At 35.1% G+C, this 21,076-nt stretch overlaps 2 protein-coding genes across 2 annotated transcripts; one reads left to right on the forward strand and one right to left on the reverse strand.

The window, feature by feature from the left end:
• Positions 1-4,578: 4,578 nt before the first annotated feature.
• Positions 4,579-15,399, reverse strand: LOC133175020 (kyphoscoliosis peptidase-like). The gene is made up of 9 exons (XM_061310113.1): positions 15,215-15,399; positions 14,376-14,489; positions 12,016-12,097; positions 11,749-11,919; positions 11,429-11,560; positions 6,460-6,584; positions 6,005-6,120; positions 5,819-5,893; positions 4,579-5,687 (listed from the first exon to the last, which is right to left on the reverse strand). The coding sequence occupies exons 1-9, from the start codon at positions 15,365-15,367 to the stop codon at positions 4,679-4,681; spliced, it is 1,977 nt and encodes a 658-aa protein (XP_061166097.1). The 5' UTR covers positions 15,368-15,399; the 3' UTR covers positions 4,579-4,678.
• A 1,834-nt stretch (positions 15,400-17,233) lies between these two features.
• On the forward strand, positions 17,234-21,076 carry LOC133175018 (uncharacterized). The gene is made up of 5 exons (XM_061310112.1): positions 17,234-17,418; positions 17,761-17,871; positions 18,102-18,183; positions 20,117-20,281; positions 20,940-21,076. The coding sequence occupies exons 1-5, from the start codon at positions 17,263-17,265 to the stop codon at positions 21,059-21,061; spliced, it is 636 nt and encodes a 211-aa protein (XP_061166096.1). The 5' UTR covers positions 17,234-17,262; the 3' UTR covers positions 21,062-21,076.

Genomic DNA, 21,076 nt, shown 5'->3' on the forward strand with positions numbered 1-21,076 from the left:
CACGCTGGTTTCATCTGGTATTAATCAAAAAGAAGGAACAAATGAACACAGTTTGTCAACTTTCTCGCTCTCTCGCTTCAAATTTATCCGCTATGTTGACTTTTGGAACTTTGAAGTATTCATTCCACATTTAACCGGTCACGGTAGCCTAGTGATAGGCCTGGTTTTGATTCCGGTTCGCCGCGCCGCGTCAAGACCTAAGTCGTAAACATACATGTAGGTAGTGGCTGTCCCTTCGCCAAGCGTACGGCATTAGAAGTACAACTAATGGGTCTTTCGGACGATACCTTAAAAACCGAGGCCCCGTGTCATGGTAGGCGTTGGCACGATAAAGAACCCTCACTGTTCAATGGCCCTGAGTGCCGAGTATAGGTCTAAATTTGAAGCCCTTCACCGATATATGGTAATGTCTCTATATGAGAATTTTTCACTCATATTGAGACGCTGCCACTTAATGATTTAAACCTTCACTCGGCACTTAAGGCCTTTTATGCAGTGAGGGGACTTTTTCGTCCCAGCATCTACTGCTATACGGAACCTCGATGTATACGGTCTCATCCAAAGGACCAATAGGATCGTTACACATTTGTTGATGGAGTTATCTACCCCTGATTATTTTGCTACATTGCAAACAAAGTAACCACATCATAAGCTTACTGTCCATAATTTAAATAATCTAAACTTCAGGTAGGTAAGAATGATTTGCTAGGTCATTTCTAGCTCAGTGGGCAAGACATTTTGCTTATCTACACTCCCCCCCAATCTTCGTTATCTCCTCATGAAAAGACAAGATCTTTTTAGAAAAAATGGTTCCGATCCAGTGAAGTTTTACGTCTATCGAGTCACGTTGAAATTGACCCAGTGGTTCTTGTTAGGGAAAAGTTATAATTACAGTACCATACACACACCTTGGTAGAATAGCTTGTTGGAACCTTGAGCCAAATGACCGAAACACTATTGCATGAATCATATGGGTTAGGAGTTCTGTGTTAGGGCGGGGCTCTGTTGATTACCGGTGTATAGTGAAAATGCATTAATTATTTGAAAATCATATTCTCTGCACCTGGGTATTATTTATATAAACTAAGTGCATGGTTATGATGAGCAAGAAATGCCTCTTCCAAATTTGTGAAATTTATCGCCCCAGGGTTTGGGGTTGTATTTCGTCAGGGCGCGTGCACTTGTTAAGAGGAAGTCTGGGCTTCCGCTTGACAAGTTGAGACTCCCTTCAAACACTACAATTATGTACTTAACTGAACTCCCAATATCTATTCTAAAAAACACACACAGACACACTCTCTCTCACACACACCCTCCCTCACACACACACACGCACATATATATATATATATATATATATATATATATATATATATATATATATATATATATATATATATATATATATATATATATATATCAAATATTTACTTATACGTAGGATTACTTTCAAGTAAACAGAAAGAAACTTTTATAATATGATCTTTCTCCCTTTACAATAAATCTTATTCTCTTTCTTTCCACGACCATATTGAGTATGACAACTAAGTATTCCTATGTGGTACAACAGTTGTTCTCGATAACACCTTATGTATGGCACTATAGGCAATAACAATCTTCAACGCCCACTTGGTGACAGCTCGAATGTTAATTGAGTTTGTTGCTGTGTACAGTATTTATCAATGAATCATCATATCGTTTTTATACAATTAATATTAATGAAGAGATCTTTGGACCAAAACGCTAAAATGAAAATTATTGCTCTAACCAAAAAATTAATTCTTTCACTGTGGCCTGGTATTAGTTATGATTGCATAACTTTACAAAGAAACCTGGAATTTATTTTTTTTCCCCCTTCCTTTTATATTTGTAAAATTTCATTCTTTGCTCTGATGGTTTAAAGTTCTGGAGGAAATTAACATAACAATTAATTTAACAAAATCGTGTCTATGTGTGCTCTATGAATTTGTATCCTTATGACAACACAACCATTGATCCACGGAAAACAATGGAATTAATCTGAGTCTACACTACACCACACAATCTCCTTCCTATTCTGGAAATGGATTCTAAATAAATTCACAAGGGTTTTATTTCACTGAAAAACGTGTAACAGCATCAATATATAACGTAATTTGAACAATTGTAATTCTCTTCGCACAAGAAGACATCTATCAATAGGTCTCAACTTCCTTTAGAAGGCGTACATGTATATACAAGTGAAAGTTGACAGACCACGATAGAAAAAAAAAACCCACAATTTTACTTAAAGATGAAGTCTTGCCAGCTTTTATCTTTTTTGTACCTCGCTTTTACTGAAAGTGGGAATTTTAATTTGGGTCCGTTCATCTGTCATTCTGTCTGTGTGTAATATTTTCGTCTTCAGACGATACCTAGTAGAGCCTTTGAGCTTTTTCAATGAAATTTTACATCATCACAACTCCCTATGGCCTAAATAAGACGCCTTTTGATTTCGATGTCAAAAGGTCAAGGTAATAAATTCATACCTTCTGTCTGTGTGGAACACTTTCGTTTCCGGGCGATATCTTGAAGAACCTTTGAGTTTTCACAATGATTTTTTTTTTCAATAAAAAATGGAACTCGTAAATTACTTTATCTTTTTATTGGACATTTGCAACATTATTTTGTTAAAAAAAACATTGTGATTGTACACAAGTACTCTGAAATCGATATTAAAAAGATGCTTGATTTTTTTTATTGACAATATCTATGTAGTTTTTGGAGACCAGGCCCCAAGACCATAAACTGAGAACATACTTAGGTCAAAATTTCAAATCAATACAACTTTTGAAATAGTTTTGATAATGAAACAAAATTTTCATCATATGTTTAAATTGGAATATTATACAAACCTGCAAATTTTTAAGTACGTATGTTAAATAAAACACAGATATTCAAAATCAAAATTTTTACTCAAGTTCTGTTCTCAATTTATGGTCTTGAGGCAAGGTCTTCCATCAATCTGTCGGAATTCCCATGGGTACCAATTGCGCTCTAGCAGGCCTATTTTTGTATTCATATGAAGTAGAATGTATTCAAAATCTTATACATGGGAAGAAAAAAACACTTGTTGTGGTCTTCAACTCTACATTTAGATATATCCACGACGTATAATCAATTAACATTAGTTACGTCCATTCAAATGTCGACTCCATATATCCCAGTGAGCTTGAAATAAAAGATACCACAGAGTCTGACACATCTGTATCATATTTAGATATTTTACTAGAAAAAGACGTTAATGGTAACCTAACAACCAACTTTTCCATCGTCAACTTCCCTTACTTATGTAGCAATATACCCATATCACCTGCATATGGGGTTTACGCATGTCTTTCAGTTGATTCGATACACAAGAACATGCTCTACGTACGAACAATTTCTAAAACGAGGTAATCCATTGACAAACAAGATGATGAAACAAAAACATCAACAGTCTCGTTTAAAATCATAATTTCGCAAACTCTATGGTCGATACAATGACCTTGTCAGCAAATATAATCTAATCATTAAGTCAAATGCTGAAAATTTTTCATAGTAATTGTCAGGCCATTATTTACACACCGAATTATCTACGGGTTTTTCGTTTTTAGCTCACCTGAAAAACATTGAAATATATAGAAAAAAATCTTTAAAAATCTTCTTCTCAAGAACTACTGCGCCAATAAAGCTGAAACTTATATGTAATCCTCCTGGGGTAGTGTAGATTCTAAATTATTCAAATCATGACCCCCAGGGGCATGGTAGGGCCACAATGGGAAATTAAAGGTTTACATTGAAATATATAGGAAAAAATCTTTAAAAATCTTCTTCTCAAGAACCACACAACCAAAAAAGCTGAAACTTATATGGAAGCCTCCTGGCGTAGTCTTAATTCTAAATTGTTCAAATCAAGATCCCGGGGGTAGGGTGGGACCACAATACGTACTACGGGGGAAAATCTGGTGAAAAACAGCAGGGCCAAAGTTACTCAGGTGAGCGTTGTGGCCCATGGGCCTCTTTTCACGATCATGAGAATGAGCACATGGCGGGTGTGATCCCATGCTTACTCCTCCATGGCACCTGATCCCACTTCTGATGTTTTTGAGGTCCATGTTTGCTCTGTTTCTGATTTGTATTATTTGAATGGACTTTTGAGCTTGAATACTGTTCGTTATCTCCTATTTCATTCTTGCTAAATGGGTTAAGAAATTTCTTTAATATCTCGTCTTATATTCTCCCTCTTTTTTAGTTATCATCGCATGAAAGGTCAACGTCTTCCGAGAAACCAATTCCGATCCAGTGAAGTTTTACGTCAAGTTTAGTTGACATTGACCTAGTGGCTCGAGTTAGAGTTATACAATGTGAAAACAGATATACAGACGTACACTGACAGACTTCGCTATGGAATAGCTCATCTAAGCCCCTGTGCCAAATGACTGAAAAGAGTACTGAATCATAATGGATAATATAAAGTTAAAGCATGAAAACTTTAAAAATTGACGAATTACAATAGAATTACAATAGGGATCAATAGAAACGTCTGCATTTTATTGCAATGTAGCTAGTACTTTAAAGAGAATGTCCAAAAACGAATACAGTCAATATCGGCCACCGTATCAGTTTCGATATATCCAATGACGAGGTATCTTAAAATTTTTTTAATCTGGAGGAACATCTAAATAAGAATATCTTTATTGATTTCACTGAGATGGGGAGGTGTCGACTGTACTCCTTTTTTGTTTTCCAAAAGTAGGTAGAGCACTGGATACAAAACATCTCCTCTTCGAAGGTATAAGCAAACACGGTAAAATCCTTTCTTTGGCAGAAGTGACTTGAGCTTGATCTCAGAGAGACTGCTGTCTGTTCCCATGTAGTCATCAAAGTTCCTCCCATCCTCCAGCCATCTCAGGGAGGCGTACACATCAAGCATTGTCCTTGTGGATATAGACAAATCCAAACTCCCATCTTTCACTTCCTGTAAGGCCGGTGGAATGGTACACATTTCGCCAGTGAATTCTGGAAATCTGGGTTCGATTCCCCATGTTTGGTATTCCTTTGGAAATTTACGCAGGTGCTTCTTTACGGAGGAACACGTGACAAGGAACTCGGTGATTGCTTCCATTCTTGTGCTTGAAAGTTTACCGAGAATTGTCAGGCGGAAGTTACCGACAAACGGGGGTCTGATGTTCACAAAATAAGAGTGGGATCCACATCTAGAGATGAGAACGAATTCATTATGTGCGAGACCATCTTCTGAACTTAAGACAGCGGCAAAATCTGATAACACGGCTTGTGTGTCATCCACAGAAACATGAAAAGAATGGCGAACGTTTACGATTCGGGTTTTTGGAAACACTACTCGAACACCACGCGCTATAGCAGTCTCGGATACAACAGGTGCTTGGTTGAAATCCTCAAGTGAAATAGGCTCTGTTAATAACTGCCAAGACCGGTCGATATCAAGTGGAAAATGATTGCTGATGAATTGCTGTGGATCAGGTAGGAAATAAAATGATTCTAAGAGAATATCACTGGAGCCACACTGACAGTCAACCACGTGCCATTTTCCCGCCAAATTGACGACGTTCCAGCTGTGGTCTCCGTGGATATTAGTATTTGCGTTAAGCTGATCCGTGGGAGCTTTGTAGAGACCCTTGACTATTTTTGACTCTATATCAGCAATCCTATAGAGAAAAATTAATTCTGATGGGATATCTATCAAGGCAAAATGTATGTATTTTACCCAAATTTTCAATCTAGATGACACACTACAGTGTACAGTGGACAATATTCAGTATGTGTACAACGTATTTACCTAGTGAGTGAATCGAACCTCTTTGTTAGAACCTCGTGCTGTGTTTTCTCATCTTTTGAAAGCGCTTGTAACTGACTTTAAAAAGATAAGCAATACAAAATAAATTTCACAGGTTCTCTGTCATTTAAATATAAATATTAGAATTTGAGAGAATTTCAGGTAAAAATCAATATAAGAAATATTTACGCTTTGTTGGTGACAATCCACATATAAAATGCCCGTATTTTGTTTACGTCATCACTTGTCCCTTCACATAGATAGGCAGCGAGGTCATTATCTGACATCATCAACGTTTTAGGCGCCTGTTAATGAATTTCAAGTAGTAATTAACAACACAATAACATCAGATCATTTGGGATTAAACACATTACGGAAAAATTAAACCTAATTGCATTAATAAGTCACTTCAAACGGTCTGAAAAGACATTAATCTTGGATTATCAGATTAATAGTTTGAGGGCATTATTTTCTGACAAGAGTGTGTCAAAATAGCCACCTTTCGATTTTAAAGTTAATTATCCACATTCTTTCAATTTAGACTCTTGGATTTTCTTTCAAGACTGGAGATTTCTTTCGTAGTACTTTTTTGTAATTTATTTTCAGCATATTTACTGAAAAAAAAAAATCAGTATTGGTCTTACCTTTCTCGCATGATCATCTACATTGGCAAACTTATCCTCCAACTCAGCCCTTGGGCAATCCCCATTCAAACCCGTGTGGGAGGGATGTATTCGTTTGGATGAGGCAGATCCCATAATTATTACATCTCAGTGGCCCTAGATGTGTCGATGTTTACCAAGGTTCGCGAGTATACATGCCATAAATGACAATTTGTTTTGGAATTTCAGTTATCAGTCTCAGCGTGCACCGCGTGTGTCCGCGACTGAAAATATTCCGGTGGAATTTGGGGACATTTAAGTGGCAGCGATCTCGACTATAAATCTGGCGGACTACCGCGATGAGGGGCTTTAATTCTTGGGACAATGTTATGGAAGTTTTATCAAACAGCGGGGTCTTTAAAGTTATTTACAACTAAATAAGCGAGCGTGTGGGTGAAATTAAATGGAGAAGAGAAGAATCCCATTTATTATCCAATGTAAAATGTTAACGGGATAAAAATTTAAATCAAACTGTGTTTAATTTATACTTAAGCTCTTCTTTTGCACGTCATTGAAATTGACACAGTGGTTTTACCATTATTAGTTTTAGACGGTTCTCCCTTGATTATGGCCTTTTATCTTGGGGTCATAATTTATTTTATCATGTCCATACTAGGGCGTGTCTCTCATACTGCACATTGTAAGGGTCGCCGTGGATAGTCATGTCTGCTTGAGTACATGATGATAGTTTTTTAGTTCTCATATTTTTGCTCTTGACATTTACGTTTTATCTCATGAAATATGTCAGTCGCCTTGATGGTTCCCTTACTACATTTTAATCTCTTTCTCTCTCTCTCTCTCTCTCTCTCTCTCTCTCTCTCATATACAATAAATACATATACAATAAATGCTACACAGATTCTTTTAACATGTCCAATAGCTCTCAAATTTTGTTTAAGCCACTGAAAGAGGTTTAGTATAGTTTGAATTTAAAGTCACAAATTAAACCCATTTTCAATATAAAGAATCACTATGTGTTTAAGAATTCTAGAATTTATTTTACTTCAATATTTAAAATATTGAAAAACAAGAATAAAATCAAGTAACAGATAAAGTTATTGAAGATTCAAAGATCTTTGGAGAAAATATGGCAGTTTGAGGTCACGACCAACTGGAGGACCCTATAAAGAAAAAATATATGGAATCAGATCCTCATATAATATATGCGCCTCTCAAGCAACATTGCTTTGTTAAATTACATTAGTTAATATGTGTCTCTAATGCAACATTTCTTACTTGTTAAATATACTTCAGAACATACCTGGTATGTTTTTCTCGCAACATTTCTTACTTGGTTTTACACATATTTAATAATGTCAACTTTTACAAACACTCGAATGAAAAAAGAAAACCTAGAGAGAATGTACTCCCACATTTTCTTTATAGTTATGTCTATTACTCTGGCAATGACCTTTGGTTCTTGACTTTGAATTAATTTTGTTATTGAAAGGCCGAACTCCTTCGCAGCACCCCCACCCTCCCCCATTATAGATTCTATCATAAGACAGTTATACCCACACTAGTGTTTGCCTCTAAATTTACTCTCCTTCTTACCTGGGTAACTATCGCAAAAGCCACAATAATTATTCTATAATTTACAGAAATGTGTCAAATTGAGCATAAAATGCTCATGTATGCAGTTGTTCGTGGGCTTTTATATTTGAATTTGATATAATGAATTCCATTTCCAGTCTGAATTAAGAGAATTTAATGAAGCATAAATTTTATTTTAAAAGGAGTTTTGTAAGAAGGTTTTTGTAAAGCGACTGAGAAATATATTGAAGACATTTAGGACCTATAAAAAAAAAATTGAATTCGATAAAACGAATTGTCGAATTTTTTTTTTTTTTTTTTTTTTTTTTTTTTTTTTTTTTTTTTTTTTTTTTTTACAACGAATTTAATTTGTTATATCAATTTCTTTTAATTCGTTAAAACGAATTCAAAAATTTGTTATAATGATTTCAATTCGTTTTAACGTATTCTAAAATTTGTTATAACGAATTAAATTCGTTGAAACGAATTCTTTATTTTGTTATAACGAATTAGATTCATTTAAACGAATTCGACAATTTGTTATATCGAATTCATACTTATTTTTCTATAACTCCTAATTCTTTAACTTGATTTAACGAATTTAATCCGTAATAACAGATTTTAAAATTTGTTTAAACGAATTTAATTTGTTATAACAAATTTTAGAATTCGTTTAAACAAATTTAATCCGTTTTAACAAATTTTTAAACTTGTTATAACAAATTCAACAAATCTGTTATAATAAATTTAATTCGTTATTACGAAGTAAAAAAAAAAAATATTATAACGAATTAAATTCGTTCTAACAAATTCTACAATTCGTTATATCGAAATTCAAAAATATTTTTGATTGGTCCTAAATGGGCTTCCGTAGTAATATGTCAGAGTTCTGGAAATAAAGTTTTGTACACGTACACGATTTTTGTAATTTGTCTGTTGAGATTTAATGACGCATAACATGAACGTGTAGACTGTAATCGGTGTCTCTGTTTCAACTATTTTGTAGTTACGTGAAATTAGTTTGACTTTAGTTAGTGGGCAAAACATGGTTAAAATAAGTGTTCATGAAACTCAACATCCTAAATGATTAACAACAATAACAGTTTCACACATAAATTGACTAGTTTTTACTGAAAAAGCTACAAGTTTACACCTACGTGTAGATGCCTTAATTTTTACAAGTTGTAGGAACGTGTAGAAAACTTATCAACACCAAAACTGATGACGTAATACGCAAGAAATTTAGGGAATTCCCCTACTAGACGTACCCGTACACGTACAAGTATGGAATCTCAACCTCTCTAATATATAATTTTTCCCAAGAATTTGTCGTTGAAGTACTGCAAATTTAACAAGTTTCCTCACAGAAAATTGAGGTACCTTACCAAGGATTTATGTTAGATACCAGAGGGAAGTGTTTCCTATATAATCCTTGAATATTTCCTTGAATAATCCTTAATATTTGAAATCACTTGAATTGTAAATATCATAATTTTTGTTGCATTTATTTTCCAAGACATTTTGAAAACAGTTAAGAAAACAAGATAATGTTAATTATGAATATTTTTTTTTAAAATATTACGAAGAGAAACAAAACAGATATTTGAGGAACGTGTCGTCAGATCTTGATGAAAATTTTTAACTTTATTGCACATCTACTGGACTCTCCCAAGTTGTATTCAAAAAAATAATCTGGATACTGTGTAAAATGTAAGTCTTGGGAACCAAAAAAAGGTAGAAAAAAGGTTGTTGCACTCAACTGGCTTCTTGGATGAAATTGAAAGAAGATGGGCGAACAAGACAAGCAAAATGCCTATCGTTCGACAAATAAGAAAGTGAAAAATTAAATCTCAATTATTACAAAATTTTCTTTGATATTTTATTTAACATTACGTTTATTTTAAGTAAAATCTCCACAAATCACAACAAGATCATATAGATTATTCGTGTATGAAATAGCATACATACACCAAAGAGGGCAAAAATTATCAAATCTTCATTCTAAACCACAATTTTTCCATATGAGTGTGTCTTCGCTCCATTTTTTTGAAATATTATACTCAAAGTATGCGTAAAAATATACATTCTTTAGAGTCAACAAAAACATGGAGCAAAGACCCACTATATCGTAAAAATGCACTTTTATGACATAACATTCGTATCTTTTCGAGAAAAATTTATGTCCATTTAGTCAAGACCGGGTCATATCAAAATTTACAAACAATATTTAAATGCAGACGTATGTTAGAGCAATATACAATAATGGTCAGCGTGTTAGTCTCGAAGGGAAAATTAATATTCAGAATTTTTATTGCTTGGGTTCGAATTTCAAGAATACAGCATTTTTTTTTAAAATCATAGAATGATTTTTGCCGAAAGAATTTTCCGCAGAAAAGTTTGACATAATGTCATACCTTTCAATGATATCAAATACTAAATTCACAAATTGAATATGATTTTGTACCTTTGAAGCTATAGAAATTTTGCACGCCTTGTTCACCCATCTCCTTTGGGAAAAAAAATTGCGTATGTACAAGACACCAATCATATACCAAAAGATAATTTAATTACTGCATACAATGTAAGAGGAGTTCATGAACACAGACTTTTGAATAAAAATGTCGTTTTTCAACCCCTAATTGGCCCCCAGGATAAAAAAAAAAGAAAACGACCAAAACTCTTTTGCACATATACAGGACACCATCAGTCATATTCCAAAGGATGAATTGGCTACTGTTTGAAATGTAAGAGGATTTGAAAAGATAGTGTGTCAGACAGACTGACGGATGGACCGAGAAATTATCAATATACCCGAACTTTCTTTAGAAAGAGCCGTTATTTAAAAAAAAAAACAAGAAAAAGTAATGTTTTCATAAGACAGTAATACCCGTACGTAATTCTTGGCCTCTAAGTCTAAATGTGTTTTCTTCTTGTACCAGTTACTATTTGATTTGAGTAATATACATGTATCGAATTGAGATGAGGTAAACTTACGTGAACATAGTTTGTGGGGCACGTGATGAGGTAAAATTACGTGAACACCATGACAGGCGGGAAAGTGGGACACGTGATGTGGTAAACTTACGAGAACACCGTGACAGGCGGGGGGAAAGTGGGGCACGTGATGTGGTAAACTTACGTGAACACCGTGACAGGCGGAGGGAAAGTGGGGTATGTGATGTAAACAAACGTGGACACCGTGAAATCCTGACAGGCAGAGGGAATGTGGGACACGTATATTATGAACTTATGTGAACACCGTGATAGGCAGAAGGAAGGTGGGACCCGGGATGTTGTAAACAAACGTGAATACCGTGAACATCGGGACAGGCAAAGGGAATATGGGGCAACTTGAATACCGTGACAAGCAGAAGGAAGGTGGAATAGGTATCTTGTAGACTAACGTGAACACTTTGACCGACGGAAGAAAGGTGGGACACGTGACGTGGTAAACTTACGTGAACGCCGTGACAGGCAGCGGGAATGTGGAACACGTGATGAGGTAAACTGTAATCTAGATTTGTGAAGAAATATGTGATTTCCTCAATAGCTGAAAATGAAAAAAAAAGGAACAGAAATCAAAGACAGTGTTCATGTGTTAAAATAGACTAGCTAGTACATCATCAGTTGTAAAACTTGCTTGTGGATAATAAACATAAAATTTATTTTTGCATTTCTTAACTCAGAATTTACTCTCTTGATCGACATTCATATCAGTTCCATAGGAGATGACATTACCTCCCTCAATGACGCCATATGATGACGCCGAGATAGGGGTACAGTCGTCTTCTGTGACAGAGATCTTCATGGTGGTGTTGGCGGCCTTTGTAAGGTCGGCGACGAATGAATTAACCCTGATGCCATTACTAGCCGGTCCCAGAATACGGGACTCCACGAATGAAGATGTCGCTATCAACATGCATCAAAAAATACTCATTTTATGAGATGTACTTTTTTTAAGTATAAGAAAATTAACAATTATACAGCAAGACGTGATGGTTTTACCAGGTACACAGGGTTCTTGCATCGGTTGATTGTGGAGGTGAGTTACATAACATGTTCCTGAGACAAGTGAGCGTGCCAGTTGCTGCAAGAGAAAATTTTGATATGCATTATTTTCTCCAAAGAGTTTACGTGCATTTTTCTAGTTTATAAAATTCAAAATCTTTTAAAGTTGTTTTAAGCTTTTCAACCAAATATAACTCAAAAGAGAATGAAGGAACAAATGAACACATTTAATCAATCTTTTTTTCTTTTTTCTCTCTCTCGCTTCAAATTTATCCTTCAAAACTCTCTTAAGTATTCATTAAACAGTTGTATATAGAGTTATCTACCCCCCTGGTTATTTTGCTCCACTGCACACATTGATCATAAAGTAAGCCCATCTTAGTCCAATGCCCATAATTGAAGGAATGAAATGGCTGAACACAACGAACAATGATCGATCTCAAAAAACGTACAAACACTACAAATCTGTGAACAGGGCATAAAACACAGACCCCTTGAACTTCAAGCGGTGAGATCAGGTGCCTAGGAGGAGTAAACATCCCCTGTCAACCGCTCACACCCGCCGTGAGCCCTATGTATTGTCGAGTAGACGGAGTAATACGTAGTCAAATTTAGTATTTAAAAAAGGCCGAACAATCGGTATGAAATATGTCAGTCAAAATACGACCCAGTGATGGGTTGTAGTGGTTAAAAAGGTGACTAATTTAGGATTAAATGCTGATCCTAAATGAGGTTGTTGAAATCCCTGTAACATCAACTCCTTTGTCAGTAGCCTGCTTCGATTTAAAAATTGATCGTCTCAGAGCATGCATATGCTCTTAAGTATCGAATAAGTTGGGGGACACCATATACAGATGAATATTACTACATAAATAAGTAAAGTTGACGATGGAAAAGCTGAAGTCATCCCAAGATCTTAACTGTATGCCGGGGGCCGTTAGACCAAAGGAAAACAGTTTGGTTCAAGGGACCGGAAGATCGAAAGTATTTTACAGTGTAGTTATTAGTTGGCCCTTATCGTCTTAAGTGAGTAAAACATCTAAATTTCAAACAGATGTGGTAGACTCTTTGGTGTCTTTTATTTTGAGCTCACTTATCGACATATGAATGAAAGTAACTCTTGTTAATTGTTAAAATATAATGTCGTCGATGTACCTGGAGTCACGTTGAAATCCACAGCAAGTGTTTTCTTCTTCTCATATATAAATTTTTGAATAAATTCTACTTCCTAGGAATATTAAAACAGGTCGGCTAACAAATGAGCACAATTGGTGACCATCGAAATCCAAAGAAATTGTTGGAAGACCTGGTCTCCAAACACTACATAGATGTTGTCAATGAGGAACTTAGCATCCTTTTAATATAAACCTCAGACTAAAAATCTTAGGTGTAGAAATCTCGACTCGATATATCCCAGTGAAATTGAAATAAAAGACACCACAGAGTCTACCACATCTGTTTCATATTTGGATGTTTTACTGACTACAGAGGATAAGGGTCACTTAACAACTAAATTGTATGACAAAAGAGATGACTTCAGCTTTTCCGTCGTCAACTTTCCTTATTTATGTAGTAATATTCTGCTATCACCTGCATAAGGTCTTTACGTCTCCCAACTTATTTCGATACTCAAGAGGCATCTAGTGACAGATAAGTTTTTTAAAGTCAGCTTTCTGTAAATTCTATTGTCATCATAATGAGCTTGTTAACAATTATAAATTATCATTGAGCCGTTACGGTACTTTGACTGACATGTTTCATACCTATTTTAGGCCTTTGTTTTTATACTAAATTTGAATGAAATGTTCCGTCTATCTGATCAATACATAGTGCTCATGACTGGTCGACAGGGGATGCTTACTCCTCCTAGGCACCTGATCCAACCTCTAGAATATCCAGAGGTGCGTGTTTTATGCCCTGTTCACAGCTTTGTATTGTTTGTAGATTATTTTAGATCGATCGCTGTTTGTTATCTTTATCTTTTTCATTGTTAGTGGATGTAGAAGGTAGATTTGTTCTGCTGTCTGTTTTATAGTCGACTCACACTATGTCAGGTTGTTTATTAATGAATGTAGCATAGGGTTTTTCGATTGTCTGTTTTATAGTCGACTTATAGTATGTCAGGTTGTTTATTAATGCACATAGACAGTAGGGTTCTTCAATTGTCTGTTTTTTAGTCGACTTATAGTGTGTTAGTTTCTTTTATAAATGCACGTAGACAGTAGGGTTCTTCAATTGTCTTTTTATGGTCGACTTTAGTGTGTCAGGTTGCAATACAGACCGTTTATAAGTGAATGTAGACGGTAGTTATTTTTATAGTGTGTCGGGGTTTTTTATATTAGTAGGAGAAGACTGACCTCTTTATAGTCGACGTAAACTGTTAGGTTGTATGTTGTTCCGTCATCATTCTCAACCACTCTGTCCACTCGCTGTTTTTTGGCGTCATAATCATAGTATAGCTTGGACTGAATCTGAAAAATAACAGTCAACTATTAACATACATGTAGTTTCATGACTTACATATATCTTCTCAGTGTTATTCGATGATGAGAGTAAAGCTGGTTAAAGCAGAGTTTGTGCAGGATACAGGCATTTTGAAAGAATGTTAAAAAAGGTTTGGCAAAGTAAAAAAAAATATTAAATAATAAGCAATACTTCATTAGTTTAGTGATAGAATTAAAAAGAGAGAAAGGAAACCATCAAAATTCTTTGAAAACTTTCAAAGAACAATAAATTAAACTTATAAGGAACTGGGATATAAGTAAATGACGGTTGTCAGGAAGTTAGGTAAGTTTCCCATCACTCTCTTGTGAGGATTAAAAGGAATCTCGGTTATTTGGACCTAAAACATCAAGGACTTCCTTATAGGCAGGTTTTACAGTATATCGTAACTGTCAGACTTGAGATCATCTTAAACATATTAATTCAATCAATCTCTTGACTGTCAATGCTAAATTTATGTTATTACTATGAAGTACCTACAATTACTACGAATTTTCTTGATCAGCCATATTTACGGTGATTGCTGTGTTCTCGGTGATTTGTTCACGTTGATATTTCAGTGATTATGATGTTTGGTTCAAATTAATTGTACTTTCAGTAATTGGATCAACCTGAGTACACTTTCAGTAAACAGTTCAGCCTCGTTACATTTTCAGGAATTGGTACATGTAATTTGCATTTGTTCACTACTTACAGTGATTGGTTCAGGTGCTCCTGTCTTGGGGTCTATTTTTCCTCCAACTTCCAGCAAATCAGCCGTGAATTGATGATGGACGCAACAGGGGGTGGGGTCAGCGGCGAGGGTGGCGCCGACCACGGACAACACAAGAAGAATCTGTCTGACCATGTCTATTATATGTGTTTAATAGTTCTTTGATAGTTCTATAAGAAGTCCGACAGGCCTTATCAGGAGACGATAGAACGGCTGAAAAATACGGTCGAAATGTTAGGTCTATATGTACTTGTTTTATTATTAACAGTATAGTCAGCACAAAGTACTTCTATTGCAACACAAAATTTCCAGAAGATAAGACATTGTTATATAGAATTATGTTAAAGTGCACGTTGGCATAACATGTTCTCTCTCTCTATCATTTCTTCTTAAAATGGGAGTTTCGTACAAAGACCTTCAACCAAGCACTAACCAATGCTTATTGTGTGCCCTACCTAATTCTCTACGGTTCATTGTTCCTCTGATATGAAATTTTGCTTTCACGCTCATCATTTTTCCAAAGAAATCTAATGATTAAAATGCCAACAATTTCAGCATACCTTACGGGACTAAATTTGACAGAAGATGCATTTTAATACGTTTAAGTTGATGACACATATCAAACTGTCTAAAAAAAAAATTACATGTTCTGTAAGATTACACCATAAAAGTGATGGCTTCTCAGTAAATAGTTAATAAGTGTGACGGACATTTTGACTTCTGTTTCTTGATCAAATTAGCCAGCATAAACCATGATGACACTGATAATCCTTAGTTAGCTAGTATTACCTGCCTCATCATGCTTAAAAACAGACAACAGAAATTCATGTTTTACAAACATAACGCAAATTTAAGTATCTCCAAAACTATATATATATATATATATATATATATATATAGAAAGCACAAAGGAATTCACTTTTATAAGGATACCCACTTCCGCCCCAACCCGGGGTTGAACTCTCGACCTACGGAATCTGTCTCCTAGCAGTACAGGAACAGCACGTTAGACCGCTCGGCTATCTAGGCAAGTCAAAAAACTTGCTTTCGATGCCGATGGAATTCTCACAGAGCTGCCCTACACTACACGGTCATTGAGAATAGAAGTGAGATACAGTTATTTGGACATTAGTTTTATTAGAGGATCGTTACCAATGCACGTTGTAATGAAATTAATTTTATTCATAAAGCACAATTTACAACTCTTAAACTAACATAACTGCCCTAAGTGAAGAAATACTAATATAGAAAGCACAAAGAAATTCACTTTTATAAGTATACCCCAGCCCGGGGTTGAACTCTCGACCTACGGAATCTGTCTCCTAGCAGTACAGGAACAGCGCGTTAGACCGCTCGGCTATCTAGGCAAGTCAAAAAACTTTATTTGGACATTAGTTTTATTAGAGGATCGTTACCAATACACGTTATATATATATATATATATATATATATATATATATATATATATATATATATATATATATATATATATATATATATATATATATATATATATATATATATCTATTGCGTTCAACCACAGCTTAAATTGATTTTAAAAAATTAATGCAGTAGACTCTAGTTTCCAATCCAGTTCATTTTGGTACTAACTTTATTTTTCATCATACCAGTTCATTGAAAACAACTCATTCATTTGTTAATTGTACCAACAAATCAGAAGAACTAGTTCATTGGTTAATTGTACCCATTTCTCTTGCTAACTCAGAGGATATTATATGAATTACTTAAATACGTGCAATACAACTCAGTTTGCAAAACCTTTACATCTTTTTACGTGATTAAAGTATACTGAAGTTTAAGCAGAAAGCATGAGAGACGAAGTGAATAATGACCTCTTCGAGTAGCTAAATTGTTATATTGACCTCAGAAATAGCAATATCACATGAGTTTGGTCTTTTTCCAGTATTACGCAGACAGGGAGTGAACTTTCTTATCTAGCTCCTTTTATCTCAGTCTTCGTCAATTGGGCTTTATTTTGATCTATTTTATTTCAGACATCTCCTGTTACGATGCATCCAGCTTTTCTGTTGATTTCTGTTCTCCCGGTGGTGTTCGGCAGGGCGTCTACTCCTACCCCTTGCTGTATAGGTGATCAGTTCTCTACCAGTATTGATGAAACAGGAGGACAGGTCGCGCCTGGTACCACGGGAAGTAAATTTATTGATGTAAGTATAACTGTTATATGTCAATTCATCATGTAATTTAAGTGCATCTAGTATCAATCTGATTAATCAAATCTTTGTTACGCTCCGAAATTTACCTCATCAAAGGATATGGGAATATTCTATTACTAGTGCAAATCTTTCTTTGAAGATAGATTGTTCTATAATAACTTTAATAAAAAGATTAATTATAAAGCATACAGAGTATCGAATTTGAATTCAATGTCCCTTCAAATTATTTTAGCTCTTGATATTGTACATTTATAAACCAATGAAAGCGGCTCTATCTTGTGATTTCCATGTAGAAGTTTTTTTTAATTACACATATTTGTTCCAATTTAACAGCAACAGATTTTTCTCCAATTTGACTACACCAACAAAAGAACATACGTGGAGGGAACCGTCACCTTACCGACTGGGACGTATCCCTATAAAGTAGTCAACGATTATAAAGCGGTAAATACAATATCAATAGTATATCTGGCTAATAAAAAATATTTTATTATTTTAAAATATTACAAAGAGAATAAAAAGAACTCTCGTGTCTGCTTTAATGTAAGGATATCAAAATAATCAGATCATATTCACTTTTCTGTTTTCAGTATAGAAATAATTCCTAAATATCTATTAACAGAATTTAAGCTACAATGAATCTTTTAGTTTCAAGTGTTTTTCTTGTCTTCCAGAACGTAACCTACTCCTTCACAAATGGAGTTTGCTACACTGTAGGGGCTCCCTCCTTTCCTCTTCAGGACCCATGTCAATTGAGTGAGTACAAGTCACTGTCTACTGTACTCACGACTAATAAATAAACTTACTCAGTTAGAATAAATTAGTCTGCCAACTTAGTGAGTACAATCAAATACAATAAATCGTCCGATATACTGACGTATAAATAACTGACGTATAATTAGAACTTAGTGATAAGTGTTCAGATAAAAACAACTTTAAGTAAAAGCATAACTAATTTGAAAAAAAAATTCTTTATAAACTGTTAATAATTCTCAATTCTCTTGCCAATTCAGTGAGCAAACACACTGTAAAAGAATAAAAAGAGTCAATGCGGTAAATAAAGACATTGTGAATTGTAACTGAAGTAGTAAAACACAATATTATTGTTTTCATTCTATCATAAAAAAAATAGCGAATACAAACTAGTAAATTATTCACTTCTACCAAAAACCAAATTCGAAATAAATTGTTCACTGTACTCACTTAACATGCCAATCATAGTGGAGAACTCAGATTCAAACATTAATGGTACTTGTTTATTGCTTAATTGTACTCATTAATTATGCCAACTCCTTAATCATTGCCAACTCACTGATGAGAACTCAAGCATTGCTTAACTGTACTCATTAATCATCATGGCAAGTCACTAAACATGCCTACCCACTAATCCTAAGTGTTCATTGAGAAGTTATGCATTGTTAATTGTACTCACTAATCATGCTTACTCACTAATCATGCCAAATCACTAATCGTGCATACGCACTTATCGTGCCTGCAACCGTCACGGTAGCTTAGTCGGTAGAGCACTCGCTCCGTGATCGGAAGATCGTGAGTTCGTATCTCGGCCGCGACTGACCTAAGTCGATAAAAAATAGGTAACAACTGGTCCTTCGCCAAGCGCTCGGCACGTTGAAGTGAAAGTTGCGGGTCCTTCGGAGGAGACCTTAAAAACCGAGGCCCCGTGTCAAGGCAGGCGTTGGTACGATAAAGATCCCTCACTGCTCAATGGCCCTGAGTGCCGAGTAAAGGCCTAAATTCTTCACCGGTATATGGTGACGTCTCTATATGAGTGAAAAATTCTCGAATGGGACGTAAAACAACATAAAATCAATCAATCAATCAATATTCTGCCCACTCACTGAGAATTCAAGCATTTCTTAATTTTACTCACTAATCAAGCCAAGTCACTAACAGTGTCTACTCAATGATCCTGCCTAATTAATAATCATGCCTAATTACTAATCATGCCACCTCTTTAAACATGCCTCTTTAAACTCATTGAGGAAAACACAAGTATAATGATTGCTTAATTGTACTCATTTATCCTGCCTACTCACTAACCCTGTCAATTCACAAATCCTGCCAACTCATTAATCCTGCCAACTCACTATTCATGCCAACTCAATAATCAAGCCTTCTGATTGTAGAGAACTCAAGCATTGTTTAATTGTACTCACTAATCCTGCCAAGTCATCAAGGACAACTCATTCAATTGTAAATTAACTGTTCTTCTGAATCAAAGTCAGCAGGGTAAATCTTTTTTAATGCCTAATGTCCCTCTGTTCTAAATTTCTAAATAAAAATATTCTACCTATTCTACTTCAATTTGATTGGTGCTTCTCAATGAGAGAAGAAACTTACCCACCCACCCCCAAGAAAACCCCCAAAACAAATGGATTTGTCAGGGGTCCCACGGCAACGAGTTGACACAGGACCCCTGACGTTGTGAGGATGAATAACACGTGATGAAACAGATTTCCGGATATTTTGGATTTATAATCTTCGAAAGTTATCCCTCTTATCAGAGGGGTATTAGACCTTAAGGCATTGATTAGGCTTGCACACTGCAATGTTAATCTAAGAAATACTAGTGTATGCTTTCAGTCCGTAAAAGGACTTTTACAGTTTAGCTCTAGGTAGAGATAAATCTTAACATCTATATAATGAAATATATTTTGTTATTAAACAGGCCATGCAACATACGTGGGGACTTCATTAATGGGTTCTCCTGGTCACCACATCGCAGTCAACACTTTCCAGCTGGACTTGGGAGGTATCAGTGTCAAGGCTGTCCTATCGGCGGACGGTTCCTGTATCCCTATCATGGAATCTTTGGTTGGAGTCATAGGGGGAGGTAATTCAGATGGGCTACAATGAGAATACAAACATCCTTATCAATTAGTAATATACTGACTGTTTGTTGGTTTCTCACAATTTTGAGGAGGTATCGAACAGAAAAGAGATGTGCGTATAAACAAAAGAAGGAAAGAAGAAAGGGGTCATTTTAATGTTTTGAACATTATTTGTTTCATTGTGGAAAACAATTCACTAATAAGAGCGAAATCAGAATATATTCAACGTACAAATACAATTATACACGGTTATAGCAAAAATGCTTATAATGAATTCATGCTTGGAGCGGAGTGATTTTCAATCCTCATGTTTTAAAAGGTAATAACGAATAACGTTTATATCAAATCAAAATTGGTCATCTCTAGCATTTCGCTATAAGCGTGTTTTACTGTATATACTTAATATTGCTGAAACGTCAATAGGTCTTTCTTCTGTTAAAGCATATATTAATTCTGTCACATTGATATGAAATTCAGAAAACTGCTTAAAAAGGTCATTAATCTTTTCAAGTTTCATTCTTAACATAGCATTCTTAAAATACTTTGTATTTGCTAGTATCATACCTTTTTACATTCACCATTGATGAACAACATTTGAATTACACGCACAAATCTTAAAATATCAGTTATAATTAGAAATAATTTTTTTACTTTTTACAGCACCTGAGCAACTGACCATATTTTTCTCCAACTTCACCAAAGGGCTAACGAAACCCGAGGTCTTCACCTTTGATCAATCGACATGTGGGCCTGCACCAACCACTGCAGCCCCGGGGTCATAATTAAAAATATAAACT

The sequence above is a fragment of the Saccostrea echinata genome, unplaced genomic scaffold, assembly GCF_033153115.1.
Source record: "Saccostrea echinata isolate AGI-Se365-2 ecotype Australia unplaced genomic scaffold, CSIRO_AGI_Sech_v1 ptg000060l, whole genome shotgun sequence".
NCBI classification, from domain to species: Eukaryota; Metazoa; Mollusca; class Bivalvia; order Ostreida; family Ostreidae; genus Saccostrea; species Saccostrea echinata.

Coding starts and splice junctions, on each gene's coding strand:
- LOC133175020 (XM_061310113.1), bottom strand. CDS start 15,367: ATGGTCAGACAGATTCTTCTTGTGTTGTCCGTGGTCGGCGCCACCCTC. Junction 11,561..11,748: donor ATATGGCGTCATTGAGGGAG/GTAATGTCATCT, acceptor TTTCATTTTCAG/CTATTGAGGAAATCACATAT. Junction 6,121..6,459: donor TAGATGATCATGCGAGAAAG/GTAAGACCAATA, acceptor ATTCATTAACAG/GCGCCTAAAACGTTGATGAT.
- LOC133175018 (XM_061310112.1), top strand. CDS start 17,263: ATGCATCCAGCTTTTCTGTTGATTTCTGTTCTCCCGGTGGTGTTCGGC. Junction 17,872..18,101: donor TAGTCAACGATTATAAAGCG/GTAAATACAATA, acceptor CTTGTCTTCCAG/AACGTAACCTACTCCTTCAC. Junction 20,282..20,939: donor GGTTGGAGTCATAGGGGGAG/GTAATTCAGATG, acceptor TACTTTTTACAG/CACCTGAGCAACTGACCATA.